The sequence below is a fragment of the Mus caroli genome, unplaced genomic scaffold, assembly GCF_978045245.1.
Source record: "Mus caroli unplaced genomic scaffold, Mus_caroli_1 scaffold_5, whole genome shotgun sequence".
Lineage (NCBI taxonomy): Eukaryota > Metazoa > Chordata > Mammalia > Rodentia > Muridae > Mus > Mus caroli.
Window position 1 is genome coordinate 83,388,813 of NW_028227260.1, and position 25,724 is coordinate 83,414,536.

At 38.5% G+C, this 25,724-nt stretch overlaps 1 protein-coding gene across 1 annotated transcript in view; it reads left to right on the plus strand.

Annotated features, from left to right (window-relative positions):
• LOC110286483 (glycerol kinase) overlaps positions 1-25,724 on the plus strand; it is a 73,021-nt gene that overhangs the window by 9,168 nt on the left and 38,129 nt on the right. Inside the window, exons 2-7 of the mRNA XM_029472970.2 lie at positions 6,354-6,427; positions 7,136-7,242; positions 13,645-13,722; positions 18,427-18,510; positions 21,832-21,908; positions 23,582-23,719. Coding sequence (XP_029328830.2) covers positions 6,354-6,427; positions 7,136-7,242; positions 13,645-13,722; positions 18,427-18,510; positions 21,832-21,908; positions 23,582-23,719 — 558 coding nt within the window. The remainder of the gene's footprint in view (positions 1-6,353; positions 6,428-7,135; positions 7,243-13,644; positions 13,723-18,426; positions 18,511-21,831; positions 21,909-23,581; positions 23,720-25,724) is intronic.

The following is a 25,724-nucleotide window of genomic DNA, read 5'->3' on the forward strand; positions in this document are numbered from 1 at the left end:
TATTTTGGGACAGAATCTTATTTAGCTCAGTATAGCCTCAGATACAAAATGACCTTAAACTCCTAATCCTCCTTCCTCCAGTTCCCAAATTCTGGGATTATAGATACAAGCCACCATGTCTGACTGTTTCACTTTTGGTTTTTATCTATTGAGACGAAGTCTCAGTCTCAGGCTGGCCTAGAACTCAATATTTAACCCAGTCTGGGCTCTAGCCTCCAAGTGCTGGGATTATGAATATGATTCTCCATATCTAGCTTTAGGTTATTGTTGATGTTATTATTATTATTATTATTATTATTATTATGTTTGCTTGTTTTCAAGACAGGGTTTCTCTATCATGCCTTGCTGTCCTGGACTCACTTTGTAGACCAGGCTGGCCTTGAATTTACAGAGATCCACCTGCCTCTGCTATGATCAAAGGCATGTGCCACCATGCCTGACCTTTAAAAGGTTATTTTGGCTTTTAGGTTATTTTTATTCAGACTGTTTCGGTCTTTTTAAAAATTAAAAAATTAAAGACAAGGTATCTTACTGTATAACTAACCTTAGGTTAGCATAAAGTTGTCATATTCACTGTGTCAGGATTACAGACATGTACCACCATGACCAGCTATTTGGTCTTTTCACAGATGGGAAATTCATGAGGCCCAGAAAAAAAATGAAAATAAAAAAAAAAAATGAAAATCAAAGAGCTGATGTGGATAGAGCTGGGGCTTAACTTCCCCAACAGCTGTGTGCCTTCCGGCCTTGTGTATGTGTGTGTGTGTGTGTGTGTGTGTGTGTGTGTGTGTGTTTGCCTGCCCTTGAATTATGTCTGTTTCTCTGGCCCATGTGAAGTTCTGAGACTAGATATTTCTTTAGATGACCTGAAATAGGAACAATTGACTGCTGAGCATCCTTAATCTGAGCCAATGCAGCACCTCAAATGAACATTGTCTACACTGCAATTTGCTATTTTATTTATTTATTTATTTATTTATTTATTTATTTATTTATTTATTGAGACAGAGCCTTGTGGTTTCAGGCTGCCTGGAACTCAATATATAACCCAGACTGGACTCAAATTCACAAGAATCCTTCTCCAGGCTAAGTGCTAACATTACAGATATGATCCTCCATATCTGCATTTTCTTTCCTGTTCTGCACCTGCCCTCTCCTTTGTCTTATAACACTTTCTCCACATACTAGGCTGCCAGGTGTCATGAGCTCTCTGAATGCTTCCTCTTTCCTTGCTACAAGTCTTTCGGTCCCACTGCTGCTGCTCTCCTGATGGAATCCTCCATATGTCATACTTGTTATTCAAATAGGTACAATACTGTAGCTTTCCTGGGCCCAGCCTTGCCACATTCTGCAGCCATCATAGCAGTAGAGGTCATTGTGTACTCTCGCCCACCTATACACCCTGCACAGATGTACTTCCTGCTTCACATAACCCAATTCTGTTCAACCAGTTTAGAATTTATCTCTTCTGGGAGCCCATACCTGACTCCCACAGTCTGCATGCAACAAATTTTCTTCTCTTCATACCCCTAGAAGTTGTCTTGTGGAAAGATTTCTCTGTATCACTACTGTGGAATAGGTAATTAAGAGTAATAATTATGCTAGTATGAAATAATTACTATGGAACAGGTAAATAAGAGTAATAATTATGGTAGTATGAAAGTATCAAAGTAGGGAAACACTGTGTTTGCTGTGATTAAACACCTGATTAAAAGGCAACTTGTGGGAGTAAAGGGTTTATTCAGCTTCCACTTCCACAGTGCTATTGGATGAAGTCAGGACAGGAACTCAAGCAGGGCAGGATCCTGGAGGCAGGAGCTGATACAGAGGCTACGGAGGCATATTGCTTACTGGCTTGCTCATCTTGGCTTGCCTAGCCTACTTTCTTATAAAACCTGGGACCACCAGCCCAGGAACGGCCCTCCTCACAATGAACTGGGCCCTCTCTCATCAATCACTAATTAGAAACATACCCTACAGCCTTACTGAAAGCCTGATCTTATGGAGGCATTTTCTCAATTGAGGCTCCCCCCTCCCTGATGACTCTAGCTTGTGTCACATTGACAGAAAACTAGCCAGCACATACTGAATTGCTTTAGAGAAAGCTGATCCTTAGCCATTTGTCAGTTCTGTCTAATCTCCTGGCTCTCACCTGGTAAATATGAGTATTGTGTATTAGAGCCGCTGATTCTAGGTGGCAAAGTCTTTAGTTTTCATCTTAAAACTATATTGTTAACTTCACTTTTTTTTTTTTTTTAAAGAACTTGAATCTGGAAGGTGAAGTCAGAATGTGAACTTAGTCCACAGGGCCATCTGGGGGTTTTTGTTTCTCCTTTCTAACTCTTGAAAAGTCCCAGAAGCAAATAAGCACTGTTTGAAACTGCTGGGCCACAGGTTCTCTAGCATTTCTCCTTACTCCCACCACCTCATTGTGCTTTGGTTTTGGTTGTTCGGTTGGTGTCTCCTGGAGCCCAGGATGACCTTAAAACTCACCATCCTGCTCATTCTTTCAAGTGCTGGGATTACTGGTGGCAAACTTGATAAAGGCTTCTGAAGGCAACTTGGAAAAACTAAACCATAGCAACCAGTATGACCATGCTGGGCTTTGGAAAGGGGGCATCTTCATTTCTTTTCACGTTGGGTGCATGTGAGTGTATGGGTGCATGTGTCCATGTGTGCACATGTACATACAATATGAATCGAGCCCTATGGATTCCCAGCTTATTCCTTTCAGACAAAGTCACTGATATGCAAGCTTGACATTTTGTTTCAGGTGGCTAGCCAGTGAGCTCCAGGGATAGACTTTCCTTCACCACCCACTGCTGGGGTTATAGGCACATAAACTCATGCTTGGTTTTTAATGTGAGTGCTGGTGAATCTGAGGCTCTCATAGTTACACATCCAACCTTCTCATCTCCTCAGCCACTCTGCCTATTGCTTTTTTTTTTCTTTTTTTAAAAGATGCTCTTATTGTGCTATCTTCCCAGTCTCCTCCAATCTCTAGAAAGATTCCCATACTGTAGCCTAGTGTGGCCTGGATTCTACCATATAGCTGAGGCTAGCTTCAAATTTAGGAGGGGGTCCTCCTGTTTTGGCCTCCCCAGTTTTTGGGATTACAGGTATGAGTCTCCATAACTAGCTCCTGCCATTTCTGTTTGTTTGTTATATACTTTGAAACAGCTCACTAGGTATCCCTTGCTGTGCTTGGTACTTGCTATGTAGACCAGGCTGATTCCAAACTCAAAGAAGTTTGCCAGCTTCAGCCCCCTAAGTGCTGGAATGAAAGGAATGTATCATCATGCTTGACTCTTCAGACAGAGTCTCAAGTAGCCCAGCTTGGCCTTGAACTCTTGATCTTGTCAATAACTCCTAAGTGCTGGAATTGTAGGCTTATAGGTATATACCATTACATCCAATTTCATGCAGTTGTGGGTTCCAAACCCAAGGCTTGTAGTACATGCTTGGCAAGCATTCTTGCTCCTGAACCACATCTCTCTAGCATTCTACCATCTCATTGTATCTATCTCTTCCTTCTTTCTGTTTGAGATGTTTATTTATTTACTATGTTCTCCTGGCTGACCTGTAACTCAATATGCAGATATTTAAGATCAAGTTAGTCTCAAACTTGTAGCAAGGCTCCTGCTTCTGCCTCCTACTTTATTCGATTGCATATGTGAGCTCCCATACCTACTTTGGGTAGTCTTATCTGATAATTTGTCTTCAAGTCAGTACTTAGAATACATATTGTTTTTAGATCTTCAACAAATGTGCAAGGTACCATTCTGTGTCCTGGGGATATGTCAATAAATGTTACTGCGAATTTGAGCCTACATCCTAGGCATATAACTTTAGTACTGAGTTGTGAATCATAAGATATGACATGGGGTTCTGTCAAGTTTTTTTTATGATGTTGAGTTAATCTTTGATTTATAAGATATTTTATCTCCTCAAAGAACTTTAGAATTTGCCTTCTTGCTCTATGTTTATCACTTCTCCAGAAAATCAGGTGCCATTATGACAAGAGAAGGAAACAACTGGTTAGAGTGTTCTCACTTTACTGTTGCTTTTTACTAGTCTGCACTGAGCAGGTAATTTTTCTCCCACAGGAAACTGAGGCATGGAACTACTCTACGAACTGATTAGAAAGGACTTTTATGCTATAATTACAGTGATTTGGAAAGTAAATTTTAGTTAAGTTATGCATTCTTCTTCTGAAACCATAAGAAAATTGATGCTTGAGCACCAGAGTACTAACTGGTAGAAACAATGTCTACCAAAGAGTGTTGCTAAATTTTTTAGAAAGCTTTGCTTTATTTCATTAAAATTATGGGATATATATATATATATATATATATATATATATTCTTTATTAGCTTTCATTCCATCTTTAATTTTTTTTTTAATCAAGGGTCTGCAGTTTATGACACAGATACCCGAGAGAGTGCCTAGGTATGTGGGACCTCCAGATAGCCATCTCTCTCCCAACTGACAGGGCTCTATTTTCCTGTTCTAAGAGCTCAATAAAGGTACCACTACATCTCCCTGCAAAGCATACTGCATGAACATCTTCCTTTCTTCTCATCCAAGATGAATGAGGATATATTAATTTTCTTATTACTGTTCATTTCCTAGTCTCAAGGAAATCCACGCTATTGTTTGTATTATTTTCCATTTTGTAGCGAGCAATTTAAGCTTATTTGGAGGTAAAGAGCTGCTTTGGTTTTTTTTTTTGTTTGTTTGTTTGTTTTGTTTGTTTTTTGACTCAGCCTTGCTATGTAGCTCAGGCTGGCCTCAAATTGTAGCAATCTTCCTGCTTTTGTCTCCAGAATGCTGAGGTTACAAGTGTATACCGCCATCCCAGACAGAAATTTCCTCATTTAAAAAAAATGTTTTGTTACATCTCCCTTTCTCAGGAGAAATTCTCTTAAACACGTTTTCTTGTTTAGTCTTTAACATATTCCATCATGGGGACAGTGAATTTAGTTGTCTTCACCCCACTGCCCTCTCTCATCCTTTCCTTCATTTGCTGCTGAAACCCTTCTGCCCAAGAAGACCTGCTTGTACTTTGCCTTTTATTGTATCTGTGACCTACTGACTTTAATTCGACTGGCACTGCCAAAAGTGTGTCCAGGAGGGCATCGCCCCATGAGCCCCGCCCCCCCTTGAAATGCTGACAGATCGAATCTTGTGTAGGCTCTATCTAGGGAAGCTCAGCCACAGTGAGTTTATGAAGGCAACAGCCATGCCATTTCTGAAGACCTTTTGTGCCATAGCTACTCATCCTTCAGCTCTTGCATTGCCCTCATCCCCTCTTTGATGTTCCCTGAGTCTTGGAGGGATGTTTAGAAGGCAGTTAACAGCATGTCCCTTTAGCAAAACACTAGTAGTTGGTTTCTTTCTGAGCGTATCGTTCCCAGCCATAGGCCCCTGACCAGGTTTGCATCTATGAGAAATTCTTCTTTCATTTTTAAAAGAAAATTATTTTTATTTTGTGTTTGGGTGTTTTGTCCATATGTATGTCTGTGCAATACATGCATGCCTGCTGCTCATGGAGGCTAGAGGTGTCCACTCTGGAACTGGAGTAACAGAGGGTTGTGGGTACTGCAAATGGAACCCAGAAACATCCAAGCCATCTCTCCAGCTTGCTTGTTCTTTCTTTCTTTCTTTCTTTCTTTCTTTCTTTCTTTCTTTCTTTCTTTCTTTCTTTCTTCCTTCCTTCCTTCCTTCCTTCCTTCTTTTCTTTTCTTTCCTCCTTTCCTCCTTTCCTTTCCTTCTTTCTTTCCTCTTTTCTTTTCTTTTCTTTTCTTTTCTTTTCTTTTCTTTCTTTCTTTCTTTTTGAAAAATTGTCTATAGTTTTTATAGACAGGATGCCATATTGTAGCTCAAGTTAGCCTCAAAGTCTGGATTCTTCTGCCCAAGCCTCCAGAGCACTACGCTCTCAGATGTGAGGCCCCATCAGTCCTGGTTATGAGAAGTTATTTCTGGTGTAATATTCACATTTTCATATGTATGTATGCTCTCTCTCTCTCTCTCTCTCTCTCTCTCTCTCTCTCTCTCTGTGTGTGTGTGTGTGTGTGTGTGTGTGTGTGTGTGTGTTCGTTTGGAGTTACAGGAAGTTATGAGGCAGCTGAAGTGGCTGTTGGGAAGTGAACTTGGATCTTAACCACTGAATCATCTCTACAGCCACCCACACTGTCATGCTTTGTGATTCTGTCTGAAGAATAAGCCAAACATCATTGGTCATCATTCCATATGATTCAGTCTTTTCTACATGTTAATAAGAGCTTTATTTGCTCCATAACTTCAAACAGATTTGATACCAACTTGCATTTTTATACTGATATGTTTTTCAGGTTTTCAATTCAAAAACAGCTGAACTTCTTAGTCATCATCAAGTAGAAATAAAACAGGAATTCCCAAGAGAAGGGTATGTTTCTTAATTTAATATGTAAAGACACATCACATTTATTGGTTTATCTCACCCCATGTATGCTGTGGATTGGTATAGTAAACTTAGCCAGACACCTTCTGGAGAAGACCTGAGAGAATGGGAGTGGTCAAGAAATGAAGCTATAATGCAGTAATTCAGCAAAAAGAGTGGAACAATGGGTAGCTTAGGGATTCATTGACAGAAAGCAAAGTGTAAGTAATGTAACACACACACACACACACACACAAAGTCTGTATTACAACAAAGGAATATTAACTATCAGAAAGTCTGCATTCAGTCTGAAGTTTGAGATGATTTCTTTCTGTGTTCCTGTTACTAGCAGTGCTAAAATGATTACTTTTTAGGAGTGTGTTCTATTTTACCTTTGTTTTTGCCTTTTGGAACCAAGATCATATCGATCTACAGACCAGCCTACCTCTCAGGGGCTGGGATTTGAAGTGTGTGAGCCACTGCTTAATGACCACCCTTAGAAGAAGGATGGATTATTATTAGTCTGTGAAGAATAAGAAAAATGTATGGGAAATAGTTTTTTTTTCATTCCTTTAGTATGTAGAAAACAGATATGCTTTGTCCTAATTTTCTCACTTATGTGCTAGGCACACCTAGTAAGTTAATGTATTTATGGAAACATGTTATGTTTGTATTGAATTCTTGAAAACTAACATTTATCCTTTTGTTCCAAAGATGGGTAGAACAAGACCCGAAGGAAATTCTGCAGTCCGTTTATGAGTGTATAGAGAAAACGTGTGAGAAACTTGGACAGCTCAATATTGATATTTCCAACATCAAAGGTATTCTTATTGAGAATTTTCCTCATATAGTCCAGCTCTGTCAATCCCATTCATGAATTCATTCTTTCAGCTTATAATAATTGAGTCTTTACAAGCTGCAAGCCTTTTTGTTTTTTGTTTGTTTGTTTTTTGGTGAGACTTTGTGGGAAAAACAATAAACAAGATTCTCAGTTCCCGCTCACTGTGACATTTTATTCTGATGTATATGAGAATAATAAAAGACAATTATACAAGTTAATCTTACATACTAACAAATGCCATGTGGGAAATTTTAAAATGAGGAATATCATAGGGGTTCCTACATGGCTTAGTCACAGTAGATGGCCACGGGAGGGCTTCTCTTCTCTGAAGAGGTGATTTTTTTTCCTGAGATTTCAAGGAACTTGAGGGGTCAGTCATGTGATTGGAGAAAAATATTTGAAGAACAAATAAACAACCTATGCCACCATGGTTGGTTGATGTCCCTGGGAGGCCCGTTCTTTTCTGAAAGGAAAGGGGGAGGAGTGCGGGAGGGGAGGAGAGAGGGGAAACAGCAGTCAGGATGTAATATATGAGAGAAAAATCAATTTAAAAAGTTAATAAAATAAAAATGTAACATTAAAAAAATAAAAATAAAAGTTACTGGATCTTTTGTTTATGTAGTAGAAATTTAAGTTAGGTTTTAGTCATTCTTTGTTTTCATTTCCCTTGAATTTCTTTATAGTAATGCCTTAAAACTGTCCAGTTCAGTAGAATATAGTGAGCTGGAGCTCAGGTGGCACTTGAGGGACTTTGAAACAGAACAATGGAAGAGATTTGTGCTTCTCCATTTCATTCTTAGAATTTCTGATGGAATTCCACTTTCCAGAAGTTTTAATTTACCTTGTTACTTTTTTTCCCTTTCTTACATTTCTCTAATTTTGCATATGCCTTTTATCATTGTTGGACAATTGTTTCTGTTTCTAATTTTATTTTACTTTTCTTTATTTGGCTTCATGTACTCTTTCCTTATTTATTTTTAAATTACTTAGTAGCATTTGACTTTGTCTTTTTAACTATTGCGTTTTATTAATCTTTTTATTAATTAAATTTATTCTCTGACAATATCATAAAATACACATCCCATGCGAAGATCCCAAGGTAGGAATATAAATTGATACAGTCTAGAGTCACGAAGAAGACTTGTAAAAACAAGTTGAGTGGGCAGAGTGGGTAGGTAAGGAGTTTCATATAACGGAGATTGGAGAAATCAGTGAGGCTTTATCAGCCATATTTAGGAGTTTGAATGTTACTTTTAGTATCAGAAGGGACAGGTCATGACTCACAATTTAGAGATGGCTACATACCTGGTGTGTAGAAAGGAGATTCTGATGGCCTAACAGTAGACACAGGGAGACCACTATGAGTCTTCTCTCAAACTGTTGAGAGGGTATGGTGTCTTGACTGACAAATGGAATGGAAAGCAAGGAGAAAGGACCAGTACTTGCTGATTGGTTGGCTATAAGGGTAGTAGAGAGAGTAGTAGTCAGCAAGGGGAAGAGCTGAGCCAAAGGTGATGATGCTTCAGCTTCTTGAAGTTTCTGTTTTCTTGTGTTTTATTATGTCTGGATGTGTGTTGCTACTGAGCAGACAAGGATGGGCAGACAGCTTTTATTGAGAAGAGAAGAGACACTAGAGGGAAGAATAGTTTGGAGGAATAGTGTATAAAGTCCAAATACTTTACTTATTGAATTTCTATGAAATCATTTCCTGAAAGTATGAGTTTGTTGTAAATCTCCCTATGAATTACTAGTTTCTGGCAGAGTACCTATGCTAGGCATTTTATTACTTATATAGGGAGACAAAATTACTTAGCTATCCAAGGCTGCTGGAACATTGTGTGCAAATTATACATGGTCATTGCTATCCCTTGTCTCTTATAGCCTGTATTATGTTGTTGCGTTTCGTGTGTTTGATATATAGTTTTAAACAAGGAGGCACTAAGCAGACCTTTCTGGCTTGAAATTTGCAATGATTCTCCTGGCTGTTTCCCAAGAACTGGGATTACAGGCATGCGCCACTTTCTCCACTTTTTTTTAAAAAAAATTAAATGATTTATTTACTTACTTGCTTAGGTAGTTTGACTATTCATAGAAGTATCCACCATCTGTGTGTGTGTTGTGTGTGTTCATGTTTTGATTATTTTGACTGATATCATCTTGACTTACCATACTTCTAAGACTTTTTCCGAATTGAATTTTTTTACTTAATTGTTTTTGTTGTTACTATTGACTTTTATGTTAGTTTTGTTTTTTAGGCAAGGTCTGTTTTAGATAGGTTTCTGCCTGCCAGTGTTGGGATTAAAGGCATGTGCCACAACACCTAGCGATTCTTAAAACTAATTAGAAGTGCAGTCATCAAATTTATGTGAGCTGTACTTGAAAATGGTTGTTCTCCTTCCTTGGGGATATTCTCACAGTATGAAACACTATAAACAATTAACAGGTACTCAGTAGTGCTCAGTTGCCCAGTTGTCAAGAGTCATTGCCTCAGTTGCATAAAACCTTTGTAATGTAGAGTCCAGAGTAACTGGTCTTGGCATTGACATTGTTCTGCCTTCCTGACAGATAAGTGGGATGCAATATGGTGGCCTTCTAAACTATTGGTATACCAGTCTTTCTGGGTTGTGTATTGTATGTGAAGATGACACAGAAGTCTTCACCAAGGGATTTGTCTTGCCCTTCCAGTAATTGGCCTGTAAGACTTAATCATGTATCTGCCTTTTTCTTCTCTTCCTCTTAATCCATGTGTCATCTTGGATCTCTCAATGGAGACCAGACTAGACTCAGACACAAAGAAACCCACCTTCCTCTTCCTCCCAAGAGCTGAGATTATATCAACTATCTTTTGACACACCCATTTGTTCAATATAAAAGTCATACCAATCCAAATGATTCTTTCTGCAAGCAACAGCCTTTAGCCAAGGATGAAAACCACCACCACTCATAATCCATGCCATACCATGACAGTCATACTACTGCTTTCCCCTGATAATTTACTGAATTGGCATCAGAATGGGGCAAGCTTTTGCTTTCCTATGTAGAATTCTAAGTAACAAAATTGTAAAAGCTGTAGTGTCAGCAGTCACTTAGACAAACTTCCTTTAGCTGCGATGGGGTAAGAGAACTTAGGATATGTGGCTATTTATTGGAGGAGGGCATTAAATACCATTCTTATAACTCTCAAACCATTTTTCCCTAGTCCACGTTTACTTATTTTAGCACTGGGGATTCTAAACAGGGCCCACACATAAGCACTGAACCATATTCCCACCCATTTATTTTGAAAGGATTCACATCATATACAGTATGACATAGATAATCATTACTGAGACTAAGTATTTGTAAAACCCTTTTCTAAGTATATTTTCTTAATTGTTATGACTTTTTGTTCACTTATGAATGTGCATTTTTTGTTTGTTTGTCTTTGAGATAGGCGATATGATGTGGCTATGTAGTCCAGACTGGTCTGGAACTTACTATGTACTGAGATTAACCTCAAACCCATAGCCAACCTCCTATCCAGCCTCCAAAATGTGCCAGGACCATACTCATGCCCCGCCATGCTAGACTTTAGTTATTAGATTTTAAATAGTTTAATTTTGTTACAGTCAATGAAGAGAAAAGAGCCCCTAAATATATTAGGTAAAGTCTGAACCCAATCCATGTAAGACCAACACATTGGGTTTTATTCATATGAATGATTATATCTCTAAATATATTCCCACGAGGGCAAGAAATGTGCTATCTTGTGCATGTAGCATTCATATGCATCTGAATGGTGCAGGTGAACTATGGTGGAGAATTAATATACCTGAATGTGGTTTTCTGCAAAAGAAAGAATGAAAACCAGGAGCAGTTAATGATTTGGGCGGGTAAGATAGCTCAGTGGGTAAAGGTGCCTGCTGTTTAGTCTTACAACCTGAGTTCAAGCCCCAGGCCCTACATGGTGGAAGGTGAGACCTGATTTCTGCAGGTTGTTCTTTGACTTTCACATACAGTTAACTCCCCCCACAATGTATATAAATACATGTAATTTAAAAGAAAAATAGGGCTTTAGGGTAAAACAAGAGGTCATAAAACTGGGAAGGCTCAGTGGCATTGTATGAGGCCTGTGTGTAGTAATACAGATCTCTGGGGCTGAAAAGGAGCCCTGAAAATCAATTTTCTGGACTTTGATTGCTTGCAAGGCAAGCAGGTTAGTTTCACTTGGCATGAAGGAATAGAGTTAAGATACAGGAGAAAGAGGGAGTGGTCAGGGAGGAATCCTAGTCCAAGAATCAGATGGAAATAGCTCTAGATTAGATTCTCAATGAGTCAGAGGAGTCAATAAAAACGGCAGGATGACAGGCATGTGACTTGGATTGTGACTGAAAAGAGCAGCCAGCTGATTTACAGGGAGGAAATGGACTCTTAGCTGTGACTTCACTGTGCTGCCACATGGTGAAGTTTTCATTTTGAGACAGGGATCACTTTCATACTATTCCACTGTCACCACCCTTGCTAGGCTCCTGCTGGACCCTCAGATTCCAGGGAATTCCCTTAGCCTGCTCACTTCAGTCTCCTTGTCTGCAACTCTCACTGTGTTCGGTACTCAGTGGTGATGATGGGAGCTGTCTGAGTGACATTTACTGATACTTCTTTCTCCCAGACATCTGCTTTAATGTATAGTGACTTACTGTTAGGTAGGGACTTTAGTCTCCTCACTTTAGACAAAACAAGGACACTCAAGATTGGAATTTAAACACCAGCTATTTGGTTTTGGTGAGCCTAAGTACTTCTGAATATTTCCTTAAGATTCCTTCCTTCCTTCCTTCCTTCCTTCCTTCCTTCCTTCCTTCCTTCCTTCCTTCCTTCCTTCCTTCTTCCCTCCCTCCTTCCCTCCCTCCCTCCCTCCCTCCCTTCCTCCCTCCCTCCCTCGCTTCTTTCTTCCTTCCTTTCTTTCTTTCTTTCTTTCTTTCTTTCTTTCTTTCTTTCTTTCTTTCTTTCTTTCTTTCTTTCAACACATGGTCTGGCTGTGTGTAGTGTGTCTTGGGGGTGGGGTTTTGTATATGTCATGGCGTCTATGTGCAGGTCAGAGGACAGCTTTGTGGAGTCTTTGTAGTTCTCTTTGCATCTGCATGGATTACAAGGATCAAGTTCAAGTCAGCCTCACATGGCAAGCACCTTTACCTGTTGAGCCATCATCTTACTGGCCTCTTTTTTTTTTTTTTTTTTTTGTTTGTTTGTTTTGTTTTGTTTTACTTTGCTTTTACAGAAAGTGCCTCACATAGTGCTTGAACTATGTAGCCCCAACTGACCTTGACTCCTGCCTCCCAAACACTGGGATTACGGGCATGCATTCTTACTATCCTGCCTGGCTGTGGTTATTTTCTTAAAATGCAGATATGCACATATGTATACTCATAGGAAGGGAAATTTCACATAAAAAGAACTAAACAGGGCTAGAGAGATGGCTCAGCGGTTAAGAGCACTGGCTGCTCTTCCAGAGGGCCTGAGTTCAATTCCCAGCAACCACATGGTGGCTCACAGCCATCTGTAATGGAATCTGATGCTCTCTTCTTTTTCTTTAATTGGGTATTCATTTCATTTACATTTCCAATGCTATCCCAAAAGTCCCCCACATGCTCCCCCACCCACTCCCCCACCCACCCACTCCCATTTCTTGGCCCTGTAGTTCCCCTGTACTGGGGCATATAAAGTTTGCACAACCAATGGGCCTCTCTTTCCACTGATGGCCAACTAGGCCATCTTCTGATACATATGCAGCTAGAGACACGAGCTCCAGGTGGGTACTGGTTAGTTCATAATGTTGTTCCACCTATAGGATTGCAGATGCTCTCTTCTGGTGTATCTGAAGACAGCTACAGTGTACTCATATAAATAAAACAAATCTTTAAAAAAAAGAACTAAACAAATTAATGAGTTTATTGCTGCTCAACACAGTAACCAAATGATCCTCTTAAGCTTGTGAAGTTATTACATCCCTTGAGAAAATTTGGGGGCCTTTCCTCAATGATATGGATCGTCATTGTGTGCTTGTAGTGAAATAGAAAGATTCTGTACAATTAAAAACGTTTACATTGCATGTTAACTTCATCCAGGGGCAATTGAGGAAAATGAACCAGATGCCACCAAACATATTCCAGATGGAGGGCTGGGTGTGGTAATATATGTCTTTTATTCAGCATTTTGGAGACAGAGGTGGTGGGGTAGTGGTGTCTCTGTTAATTTAAGGCCAGTCTGTCTACTGCATAGAGAGTTCTAGGCTACATAGTGAGGGCCTTTTTCAGAAAATTGCAAGTTTAAAAAATCGTTTAGTTGTTGGTTTTTATTCTGAAGTAATAGTCTACATGTTTAATTTTTCCTTCTTTCTGCTTTAAAGCCATTGGTGTCAGCAACCAGAGGGAAACCACAGTAGTCTGGGACAAGCTCACTGGAGAGCCTCTCTACAATGCCGTGGGTAAGTTATTCCTGCAGAGAGGTCCAGCACAGGGCCTTGCTCCATTGGCAGAGGTAGCTACATAAGATAATTGACTGAAAAGCTATATGTCCGTGGCTCCTATATATAAATCTGATGAGATGGCCAGCAGACTTCTCTTAAAGATGAGATGTTATATATTTAAATTTTTTAGATCAAGTTTATTCATATACTGAATTTCCTTTCACCCTTGCTCACTCTTTCTGCTGAGTCTTTGTATTAATATAAATGTGTGGACATTGCCAGGATGGTTTGTTGACTCCCCACTGTGTTTTTGACATCAAAAAGAGATCTTTCCCCCTCCTACCCTGAAAAGTAAAAAATTGCAAGTGCTTAAAATTATCTATAAATTATTTGCATATCTCCTTTTTAATCTAAAAAATTTGAACTCGTTAAGATAAATTATCAGATTTTTAGCTGCTTCCATTACAGATTTAACTATTCTATCAGGGCACACAAAGCGCAAAAACCTCAAGACTCTTAACTTGAGGTGTCAGGTCTTTGGTATAAATGTCCCCGGGTAGAGACTGGCATTGTCCTTAGTGCATGGCAGTTGCAGAGCACTACATGATAATGCTACTTCCTAAAAGGAAAATTGTGTTCTACATCCATAATCCTTAAAAGATTTCTGTGACAAATAGCAAATCGCGCTGGCTTTGATGGCATAGGCCTCTGGTTCCAGTGCTGGGGCAGGAAGATTGCCTCAAGTTAGGAGCCAACCTGCCTTACACTGCATATTCTTTATCACCTAGGGCTGTGAAGCAAAATTCTGGTTCAAAACAAGTGAGGATAAAAAAAGATAAAATACTATATAATAATCATAATAAGTTACAAAGAAGGGTAACAATGAATTTCAAAACGAAGGAAAGGAATATGAAACAGGAAGAGGAAACAAATAAAAAGCATGTAAATCTAATATGTATATGTATACAGGACAGGGTGTTTCTGGGCAGTGAGGCTATTAATTTAAACTGCTAGTTACTTACTGAGATAGTTGCCAAGGAGTCTGAGGATAGAGCCAACTGTGTGTTTGTAAACTGAGAGATTCATAAGCATCAAGGAGGTGACCATTCCTTGAGAAGCCCACACCCGTGCTCCAGGTTGTGTGATTTGTTCTGAATGCCTCTTTTCCTCTTAGCACTGTGCTTAAGGTCTATATTACACCACCTTTAACCAAACACCAATGCTGTTTCATAAAAGAAATGAAGGAAAAATAAAGCGAGCTTGTAAGACTGACATTAGTTAGCAAATATTAAGGGAGGAAAATAGCTTTTTGTTTTATATGCAATATTAAACTTTTGATTGAAACTATTTTCTAGGCAATTTGAAATTAGATTTTTGGAAACTTTTTTATTAGTTAATTTCAGGAGAAGGCAAGGATGCATTTTATGGCATGCATGTGGAAAAAAGAAGCTAACTGGCTGGAGTCAGTTTTCTACTTTTATCTTGTAGATTTCAAAGGTCAAAGACAAGTTGTCAGGCCTGGCACCAAGCACCTTTGTCCATTGCGCTGTCTCATTGTGTATTTGTTTGTTTTGGAACCAGTGTTTTATGTACACCAAGCTGGCCTTGAACCCACTATGTAGATTAAAGATAACTTTGAACTCCTGATCTTCCTCCCTCTGTCTCCCAAGGGTGTGGTTCACTGCTATACACCACCACACTTGCCTTTAGATTGCTTTAAATGCAGATTTGAAAGTTTCTAACACAGATGTGATCATCTCAAATTATAGATGATCTCATTATAGAAATGAATGTACAATTAAATGTAAAACCTTGGCTAGATACCCGTGTGTGTGTGTTTCGTGTGTTTCATGTTCCGTGGTAACCTGTATATATATATATATATATATATATATATATATATATATATATATATATATATATCACAACAAACCAAGGAGGCCTGTCACTTTTAATTCTGTCCCAGAAGTTAAGAGTAGGAAGTTGGGAGCTAGAAGAAGAAATGGGAAGAGAACTAGAGGGTATAATCAATTGGACGAAGAGCCTGCTTAATCATTATAAGGATAGACTTTTCTAGCGTCATTTCATCCAGAAAAGCATGGAACTATCATCCATCCTTGTGGGTTTTGGATGAGGATTTCATCATGGTATTGACTATTTGACAGCTTTATCCCAAAGGAAGATCAGATGGGATCAGTGGAAATAGAGTTAGATTACCCCATGGACATTTGGTCAAGCTTCTGTGGCTTGTTTGTATCAGGATATGATGTTTGAAGTTTTTAAATTTTCTCTATCTTAGTTCAGGCTGCTAGAGACGAAATACCATAGAGTTGGTAGCTTATTCAGCAGATACGTGCTTATTATAGTTGTAGAGGCCAAAAGTTTGAGACTGAAATCAAGTTGCCAGTTGATAGGGTCTGGTGAGGGCCCACTGGTGGTGCTGAGTGAATCATTTCCCTAAGCGTTCTCATCCTAATTCTTTCAAATTTGGGGATAGGAATTCGCTATGATTTTTTTCTATGACATATTCAGTCTATGATGGGGCATACCTTTGATCCAACCACTTGGGGGCATGGAGGCAGGAAGATCAGAAGTTCAAGTTCACCTTCAACTATACAGTGACTCTGAGGGCAGCCTGGGATACATAAGACAAAACAAAGAAATCTGTTCATAGCACTCCTTCCTTTTCCTCTTCCCCTTGTAAAGCTGTTATTCTAGCTTATTCTTGACACTTTCCTGCTTTTACTTAACTGATGGGCAATATTTATTATGAACAGGCAAATGAGAAGAACTGTGTGTATGTGTCCTTTTAAAAATTCCCCGAGATGGCTCATTGAGTGCTTGCTGTCAAACCTGATCACCTGAGTTTGAGCCCTGGGATGGACATGTAGGAGGAGAGACTGACTGCAAGTGTCACATGACCTCCACACACATGCCTGGGCAATGTACACACAGTCACATGTATGTGTACACACATACTGAATGAATAAATGTAATAAATAATGAAAACAATTGCTTCCCTATGGCCTTCTTTTTTATTATATGTACGTGGTAAGCATTGAATATATTTACTCCTAGAATACTAGCAGGGAAAATAAGATACAAGAGTCTTAAGATTCAGTGTTGGCCTTGGCATAGGTTAATTGAACAAACTGAATCCTGACAAAGGCTATGCTTACTTGCAATAAGGCTGTGCTTACTGGTATCTTTTCCAGTTGTAAACAGCTGTGAAAGCTCAGTGGGTCCCATAGGTACATATGACCCACTTTTAGATGTACCATTTTAGTGTGTTAATTCTGAGATTAATAAGGTAAAATCTAGTGTAATATCTAAGGAGGAGCATCACTTTGCTTCACTGCTTCCCAAACACTTAAGTCTGTCTTTGACATTTTGGCTTTTATGTACTAACAGCTAAAGTTGATTTCAGATACTACATGCATATGCACTTGTACACATACACACACACACACACACACACACACACACGCACACACACACATACACTCACACAGAGTTCAGGAGAGATAGGTTTTAAGTTTCCTGCCTTTCTTCTCATTAAGAGACTAACTATTGGCATTTACAGTTCATATATTATTGAAGGGAAAGAAGTCAGTAGAATTTTGTAAAACTCTGGTGGCCTTTTCTTATGGTGTGTTGGATAACATGGAGTCTTCATCTTCTACACTAGAAACTGCTCAGGACAAATTGTCTCTGAGGAGATTTACTATGCTTTGTGCTTAGCCAACCAGACATAGGTGGACCCCAGGGATTTTTTTTTCCCATTTTGTTTCTTACATGTGTTTACTTCCTGTTGTGATTATTAGCCAAAATGTACAGATTTGTGTGATTTATTACCCAATATTCTCTAAAGATGATGGTTTCTTCTGTTTTGTATATATCACTTAGCTATCTGGTCCATGAAGACTGAGGCAACTAAATTTCTCTTCTTTGTAAAACTCTTTTATCTGGACAAACTAAATGTACTACCCATATATTAGATGGGACATTATTCACACCATCCAAATTATTTTTGTAAACTATTCATTGGATCGTCTGGACCATTGAAATTCCAATTTACTTAGTCCAAATAAATGTCATTAATACCTTCTAGAAGGGGACTATATAGTATTTTGCACACCATAGAATTTATTTCTCTGCTATGTATTAGTTTATCACCTTGAAGGCTAGCCGTTAGCTATGACCTTAGACAGTGCTGTTCCTGTCTGTGGAAATGATTTTACTTCCAGCTACCCAATGAGGAAAGTACTTTCTCGGGATTGTGGTTTCCCAAAACAGCTCTTTCCTGTCCTGCGGTGTAATACGACCATGGCAGGAACTCTATAGCATGTTCTTTGGTAGCATTCCTTTTTAACATCCCCTGAAGATGTGCTCCTGTAATACATAATGCATGGTTTCAATTCAGTGGTTTTTTTGAATAATGATTGCATATATGTTGCCAGGTAGGGAAGAATATTTCTCAACAAGAAACACACACTTACATGGTCTTCATCCAAATGGAAGTACTAGTGAACAAGACATTCGGACTGGACATTCTTCGTTCCCCTTCTATGTCTCTTCCATTTCTTTTTCTACATTCATGTGTAGAACACCATTCATTCTAATGAACTTGCCCAAATATCTGCCATCTCAAACCAAGCGTACATCGACCTTGAACCTGGCTATCTCTAGCATGAATTGCCATTATTTCTTCTAATGCTCCAGCTGCTCCAGTTTCTCCTGGCTCTTCAGTTCCAGTTGCCGTTGTCCCCTCTGGCTCTTCAGTTCCAGCTGCTGGTGCTTCCTCAGGTACTGGTGCTCTGGCTACTGCTCCCTCTCCAGCCTTCCAACTCAGACATGTTGGGGGAAATTGATGCTGCCGTCAGATCTGGATCTCTCACTTCTTTCCATCTCAGAAATTATCTGCACAAGGGGGCTCAGTTCTCCAGCTTGGGGATCCTCTCTTTGGCTTTTGGTCTTTTATTCTGCAAATCTAATTCTGCCATCTTAGTTTCTGTAATGAGTTTTCTAATTGTTTTGTTCTTAATTCAATTAATTTTGAACCTCTGCAAATTGTTTTGGTAGTGTATCAACCACTGACACCTTTTCCTTTGCATTTTGTACTAATGCATTCTGTGTACTCTAATTGCCATGAACTCATTGATTGCACAAAGGAAATATCATGGCAGCCTTCCGAAGTCCTGGAACAGTTGAAGGGAACGACTTTCGATACCATCTACTCCAGCACCCTTAGTTTATATTTAGAGGAAAAAAAGGTCAAGAAGGGTTAAAAAAAATCATAAATCCCAAAGCTTGATGGTAGCAAAGCCAAACTTCAGTTTCATGATTTTACATTCAGTGTTTTGATTCTTTGTGAAGAGGATTTAGTTCTGTGGACGGGTACCACTGTAGTCTCGCGTAACTGCAAGTCTGGTTAACTTGTCTTGGTTGAAAAGCAATAAAGTCATAGGACCACTGAAACTCCTAGTGCTACCTTAGTGACAGTGTTTGGTTTGGTTTTGAATTAAGAAATTGGAGCACATTACTGCTCTAAAGAATATGCCCTGTAAAACATATACTCACATATTAGTATTGTGTTGGATAACATGGAATACTCACAGAAAAGCACATAGACTCAACCTTGGCTTAGACTTGAACCAGAATCCTGCAAGGTAGGTTATGGTTAGATAAATTCAAAGTTTTCTAGGTGGTTTCTTTAGGCTTCCTAAGAAAGAACCACTGTTGTGGAATTCTAGTAGTGGTTTCTGGAAAGGAAGACACTTACTTTAAGACAAATTTGTGTGTCCTATTCACGGATCTCCTGTCCCAGAATTGTGGAGTATGGGGCCCAGCCTTCAGCTCCCTGATAAGTGTTGTATCGAGTAAGATGTGAGTAAATGGGGACTGGCGGGGTAGAGTCAGTGAAAGAACACTTGCATAGCATCTGTAAAGCTCCCTGTTCATCTCTACCCACCGTTCAGTGAGGGCGCAGGGCAGCAGGGAAGAGAGAAAGAGGGAGAACACTAGCTTACATGATCAAACAAGATGCTAGAGAGCCAAGGCAATGGATTTCAAATCTATTTGTTCAGACCCCTCTTTACAAATGGATTTTATGTCATAATTCAACAGACTCATATAACTGAAACAAATGTTTCCCAAATCTACCTTTATCCTACCAAGTACAATGAACTCAAATATTTGCTACCCTAATCTGTCCTATTTAATTTTTTGAAGTAGCAATCAAAACTCACTACATTGAGTTTTAAACTCATAGCTCATTGTAGTTCAAAGGACTGAGGATTAAGACGTGCTTGTTCATCATACATAGCCTACATTTTAAACCTCTCTTTGAATCATTTTTTTTTCTCCAATTATTCTTGCTAATCCAATACCATCTGCTAAGGTTGCTTGCCTGGGAGGAAAGTCTATTTTTGCCACCATCACATAAGGCTGTTCCTTGTAAGAAGTAGCTGACTCTTGTTCCTTTGGTGTGGGAGATGTTGCCACCTCTGATATTGCTAAACGTTTGTGTCCCGTGATAGAAAACTTGCCTCCAACTAAGTGGGGGGAAAAGTGATTTATTTTACTAATGCATCTAGTCACCTAATGGTAGCTTAGTTTAGGTTTTGATTCATTCTAAATACAGATGTGATGGCTCCTGACATGACAGACTGACAGATCTTTTCTTATGAGAATAGCAAGCCCAAATGCCAGTGCCAAATGCAGCTGAGAGAAATGGCAGTTGCAGACTGAACATAAATCTCAGTTGGGTGATTTGGCTAAGGATCTCTTGTGTAAGAATTTAGGGTTCATACCCAACCCTGAAACTTGGGGTAGGGTGAATTCTCAGATAAATCACATGGGTGAGGATTTTGGAAATCTAGATCCCCAAAGGGAATTTAAGATGATACTTGTGGTGTAAAGAGATACTGGGTACCATATGCATATCTTACCAATGGGCCAATCTGCTTTTTGGGGTTTTACTATCCTATTTTCTTGGTTGTCATGTGGGTCATTTGCTTGCGGCTTTTTCTACCTGTGAAAATCAGTATTGTATCTGGAAGTCTCCAGTTAAAATCTCATGGGAATTAGTCCCATCAAAATGAAGAACTCAGCAATTTAAATAATTAGAATTTGTTGAAATTTACTAGAGGAAAGAACTGATTTTAAATGAAGAGAACACAGTAAGTGAGTCAAACTAGGTATCTGTCAGCATTAAAAAATTTAGTGTGCAAGCTTGCATTACCTCCTCCAGAATCCTTTAAATAGACTATGGACTTTGATTTCTTTTCAGGAGGCATCTAAGCATAGTTAGCACTTAAAAATACCAAGTTACCACTACAAGATTAAAAGCTATAAAAGTTAAATAAAGTCCCTGTCTTTAAAAAACGATAGCAAATCTGGTTCTGTTTGTTACTTATGCAATCTATGATGTAGTTTTTAGTGCTTTCTATTTCCCAAGCTTCTGCCATGAATCAAAATGAGATATTTTCTCCTTGGGGATCAGAAAGCAGGTAACAAATTTAGTAAGAAAATAGTGGTTCATAAGAGTTTCCCCATATAATACAGTAAAGCAATGAATTGTAATTAAACAAAATCTTTTAGTGATTTCATGTCTTGCATCCTTTGAAAGATTTTAATGTAAATAAACATCCTATACATGAGACTGAAACCTTTGTTACTTCAGCAATAGGGCTTAGATTCTCTCTTTAGTCTTTGTCACAGTCTTCTCCCAAGGTCTCTAGGATAATCATTTTATCCTGAGCTGAGTGTCTTGCACTGCCAACTAGCCTGCCCGGGTTTCAAGTCTTCTGTCCATCCATGTGTGTTTAGAAAATCCCTACTCCAAATACTCTTTCATAGTTTTTTTTTTCCTATCAAAATAAGAGCCCTAAGGTTTGTATTGTTCTTATACTTTTGATCTGTAATTTTGCATAAAAGCTTTCAATTCTCCTTTGTAAATATATTTTCTTCTAACACTATGTCCATTCATTTCTAATCTTCTAATTTCTGTCCTTTAAATTTTAATTGCTTATGGAAACTAATCAGTCTTCTATCTGTGACAGTGATTTCACTAGGTTTTCATTTTTATGAAGTTCTTCATATATATTATTATGTTTTGATCTATAGTGTGGCTTGACCTAAGAACCCAGTCTACTGTTGAGAACCTTAGTAAAAGAATTCCAGGAAATAATAACTTTGTCAAGGTAAGAAATCTTTTCAGAAGTACACTGTAAGAATGTTTGTTTAAAAAAAAATCACAGATTTCATGAGACAGACTATCTTGGTCTATGACAATGTGGTTATTTTATAGAACTTATTCCTTCAGATATATGGGGCCAGTTTGGTTCTTAACTTTTCTGTCTTTCTTGTTCTGTGAGGTAACTGGAATAATAATACCCCAAGAGGGCAGACTTGTAGAGATTGTATTTATCCCTGTAGCTTAAATCATATTCTCCAAGGGTGTTTCTTTAATTTACCTGTAATTTAAGAATCTATCAGCATAGTTTCTTATTGAAAGTTCTGGGTAATTTTAGGTTTTTAGGAATTCAGGGAGAAAGAAAAATTAGGCAGTATTCTAGACCTTCACTGAAGACCTTAAACAACTTTCTTTACACAAAGAAGAAGAATAGATGTCTAAGTTTAGATCATCATATAGATTCTTTCTCTTTAGGTAAATGAAATTAATTCCTTAGCAAGTTCAAGTTATTCTAGAACTCTAAAAGACGTTGTATTTTCTTTTCTGGTGCTTTGTTTTATTTTATTTTTGGTGAGGTATGTCCCATTTTTATTTGCCAGTGGGACACATTGGTTCTTAAATCTGAAATTAATGTTCAAACACTGCTAATAAATACAGACTAGCAAACAATCCCATGTCTGTGCCCTTCCCTGCCTAAGTAGTTTCCATCTTGTCCTGCCCATTTATTACCTATTCTTGATTGTTTTGTCACTCTGCAAAGCCCTGTATTCCTCCCTGCAGTTTCCTTCAAGGGTTGCATAGTTTTCTCTGCATAGCCACTGCAGGTAACTCTTCCACTCCCTACCTGCATCATTTTAAGACTTGATGTCTATTAGCTTTGCAAGATCTTTGTGAGGACATTCTTTGGTATGTCCCTCTGTGGGATGACCCTGCCAAGTCAAATAATATGTCCATATGTTAACATATTTGTGATATGTTATTTTCTTCCATTATTTCTGAGCTTTGATTCTTCCTGGACCCCAAGCCCAAATTCTCAAGAAAGATCAATAAGCGTACATGAGTTTCATCTTTACCCCCTTTAACCGTGACCCATTCATTGTATTTGCTGACTTTAGCCAACTGCTTTCTAATGTACAACAATTCCATATTGCTTTAATCTTGCATGTCACTGAGCTCTGGTATATTTATTTTCCATTAAGTTTATATTACTCTGTTATTTGAGTATGTATGTATGCACATAGAATATAGTATGTTATTAACCTCTGTGTTTGAGAATAATTTTCTTGTTATTGATTTATGACTATTATATAATCACAATCTACCATCAAAAGAAAACTAAAGTGCAGAATTTTGGTTTAGGCTCTACAGATGAGCAATTTATTTCACAATAGCATTATATTGTCACTATCTCACTAGAAGATGGTGTATTGCTTAGTTCTCTCTTTACCTTGCTTACGTGGCTGCTCTTTGAACTGCCAACATAATCACTCTGATCTTTGTCCATGAGCATACTTTCATGTACCATGGGCTAGAAAAAGTACTTTCATTTCAAAGTCCTTCACAAAGCATTCCCATTAGAACTACTATCCAGTTTCCATTTTGTTGAGTTCTTTTGTTTAGAAGCCTTGTTTTCAACTGTGCTAAGTCTAATTTACTGACTGAACTTCCTAACTGTTTTAGTCCAAGACAGGCCTTCCACTTAGCACTTACTTCAGTGCAGTGAAACTTCGTTGGCTCCTTGACAACGTGAAAAAGGTCCAAGAGGCTGTTGAAGAAAATAGAGCTCTTTTTGGGACCATTGATTCATGGCTTATTTGGGTACGTTTAAATGTGATGTATGCAGAGAAATGTTTTGGGGGATATTTTTTAACTATCCTATTTTCTACCAACATTTTGGACTTTTATTCAGCATCATTATTGGGGAAAACTACTTCAAACAGCAGCAGAATGGCTCAGCGTCCGTTTGAGAAATATTTGTATCTACTTCTCTTTTATTTTTCTTGTTTGATTTGAATGACAGTGGAAGATAATTACCAATACTATATTTGACAACTCTTATCTTTTAGACAAGTAATCTAGGTAGCTTCTCTCTCAGGCCTATCATTTTCTTCTAGCCCACTAGCCACTTCTAAGAAGAAATAACTATTTCATGCAGTGAACTATCTACATTTCTTTTCTTCTTCACTGTCAACATTTGATAACTTTCCCTTGTGAAATCATGCCAGGATGCGAAACTAAACCATAGCATAATTTTATATTAAAATATTTTGTCCAGAGCAGCACACAGGTCAGTAATTTAGATATTTATATGACTCATTATTTTTCTGGTTTTGGCTTTTTGAGATATGGTCTTACAGTATATAGACCAGACTGGTCTGCAGTTCACTGTGTAGACCCTGTCAGACTTAAACTTCTACCAATCTTCCTCCAACCTCTGTCTCCTGAATCTTGAGATGTACCAAGAGTCACTACATCCAGCCATTTCCATTCTGTCTGTCTCTGTCTCTGTCTCTCTCTCCAGGATTTCATTATGTGTAGCCCTGGGTGACCTAGAACTTGCTGTGAAGACTCCTCCCTCTGCCTCCCAAGTTCTGGGATTATATATGTATGTCATCACACCTGGATTGTAATGTAGATTTTTTTTATCTTTTAAATTCTTTTATTATTTTGTCTTCATGGGTATTTTGCCTGCATGTATGTGTACCATGTGCATGCAGTGTCCTCTGAGGCCAGAGAGAGAGTTACGCTCCTTGGGACTTGACTTGATGATACAGTTGTGAGGTGATGTGTGGGTACTGGTGATTGAACCTCAATTAATGCCCTTAATTGCTGAGCTATCTCTCCAGCTCCACAATATGTATCTTTATAGTATATGTCCTGCTGTGGTTTATGTTCTCTGTCCCTTTTTATCCCTGTTACATTTATTATGGGCATTTTTTGTTAATGTGCTCCCAAACAGGCAATGCTGTCACCAACATAGGCAATACACTAAGCCAACTATAAGGTCATAAACCTCTGTGCCAATCTTGCTTCATCTATACTCACATAATTCCATTTGTGAATACTTCAGTAACTATGTGAGGAACCTTTTCAACATTTGCAGGAACTTCGGATTAGTCTTGTCCTTCTTCTCATTTATGGAATCCATAGAGCAGATCTTTAGAACCTGTCCTGGAAGAGTTAATTACCTTTTCCATTCGTCTATAGTTGGCCAGGGACTGTATGCTTTATGCTTTGTAGAAGCCAAGTGTTTTCTCATATGTCCGTCACAGTTGAATGAATAGCTCTAGCAGTGACCTTGAAGCAGAATGATGTAGGAAATGGGAAGCACAAGCTGCAGGTGACAGGAGGGAACATTTTGGGGCCACACCCCATAGGATGCTATTTATCTACCTTTGTTCTTTCCTTGCCTCCTCCTTACACTTGAAGGAAGGCACTATTGCTTCCCAAGGTGTTATAGCGAGCTTAAAATTCTGCTTTCAAGATATATGCAAAAGAGGTGTTATGAAAAAAAGAAAATAAGAATAGACAGGTTTCCTATAAACCTTGGAAGAGGTAAATTTCATCTAGTCAAAGTTTGTAAAGCTCTGTATTTTTCAAAGATAGAAGATTAAAAAAAAAAAAAACCTGACTTTTGCTTACCCAGGAATTGACTACAATTGCATGAATACAATAGGCACACAAGTGAGGCTGTGAATATTTGAGTGCTGTCAATCTGAACTGTGCTATATTACAAATATAAAATGCACACTGGATTTCAGATTTAAGACCAAAGAAAGTAAAGTGTAGTAATAATATTTTATTCATTATATGTTCACATATT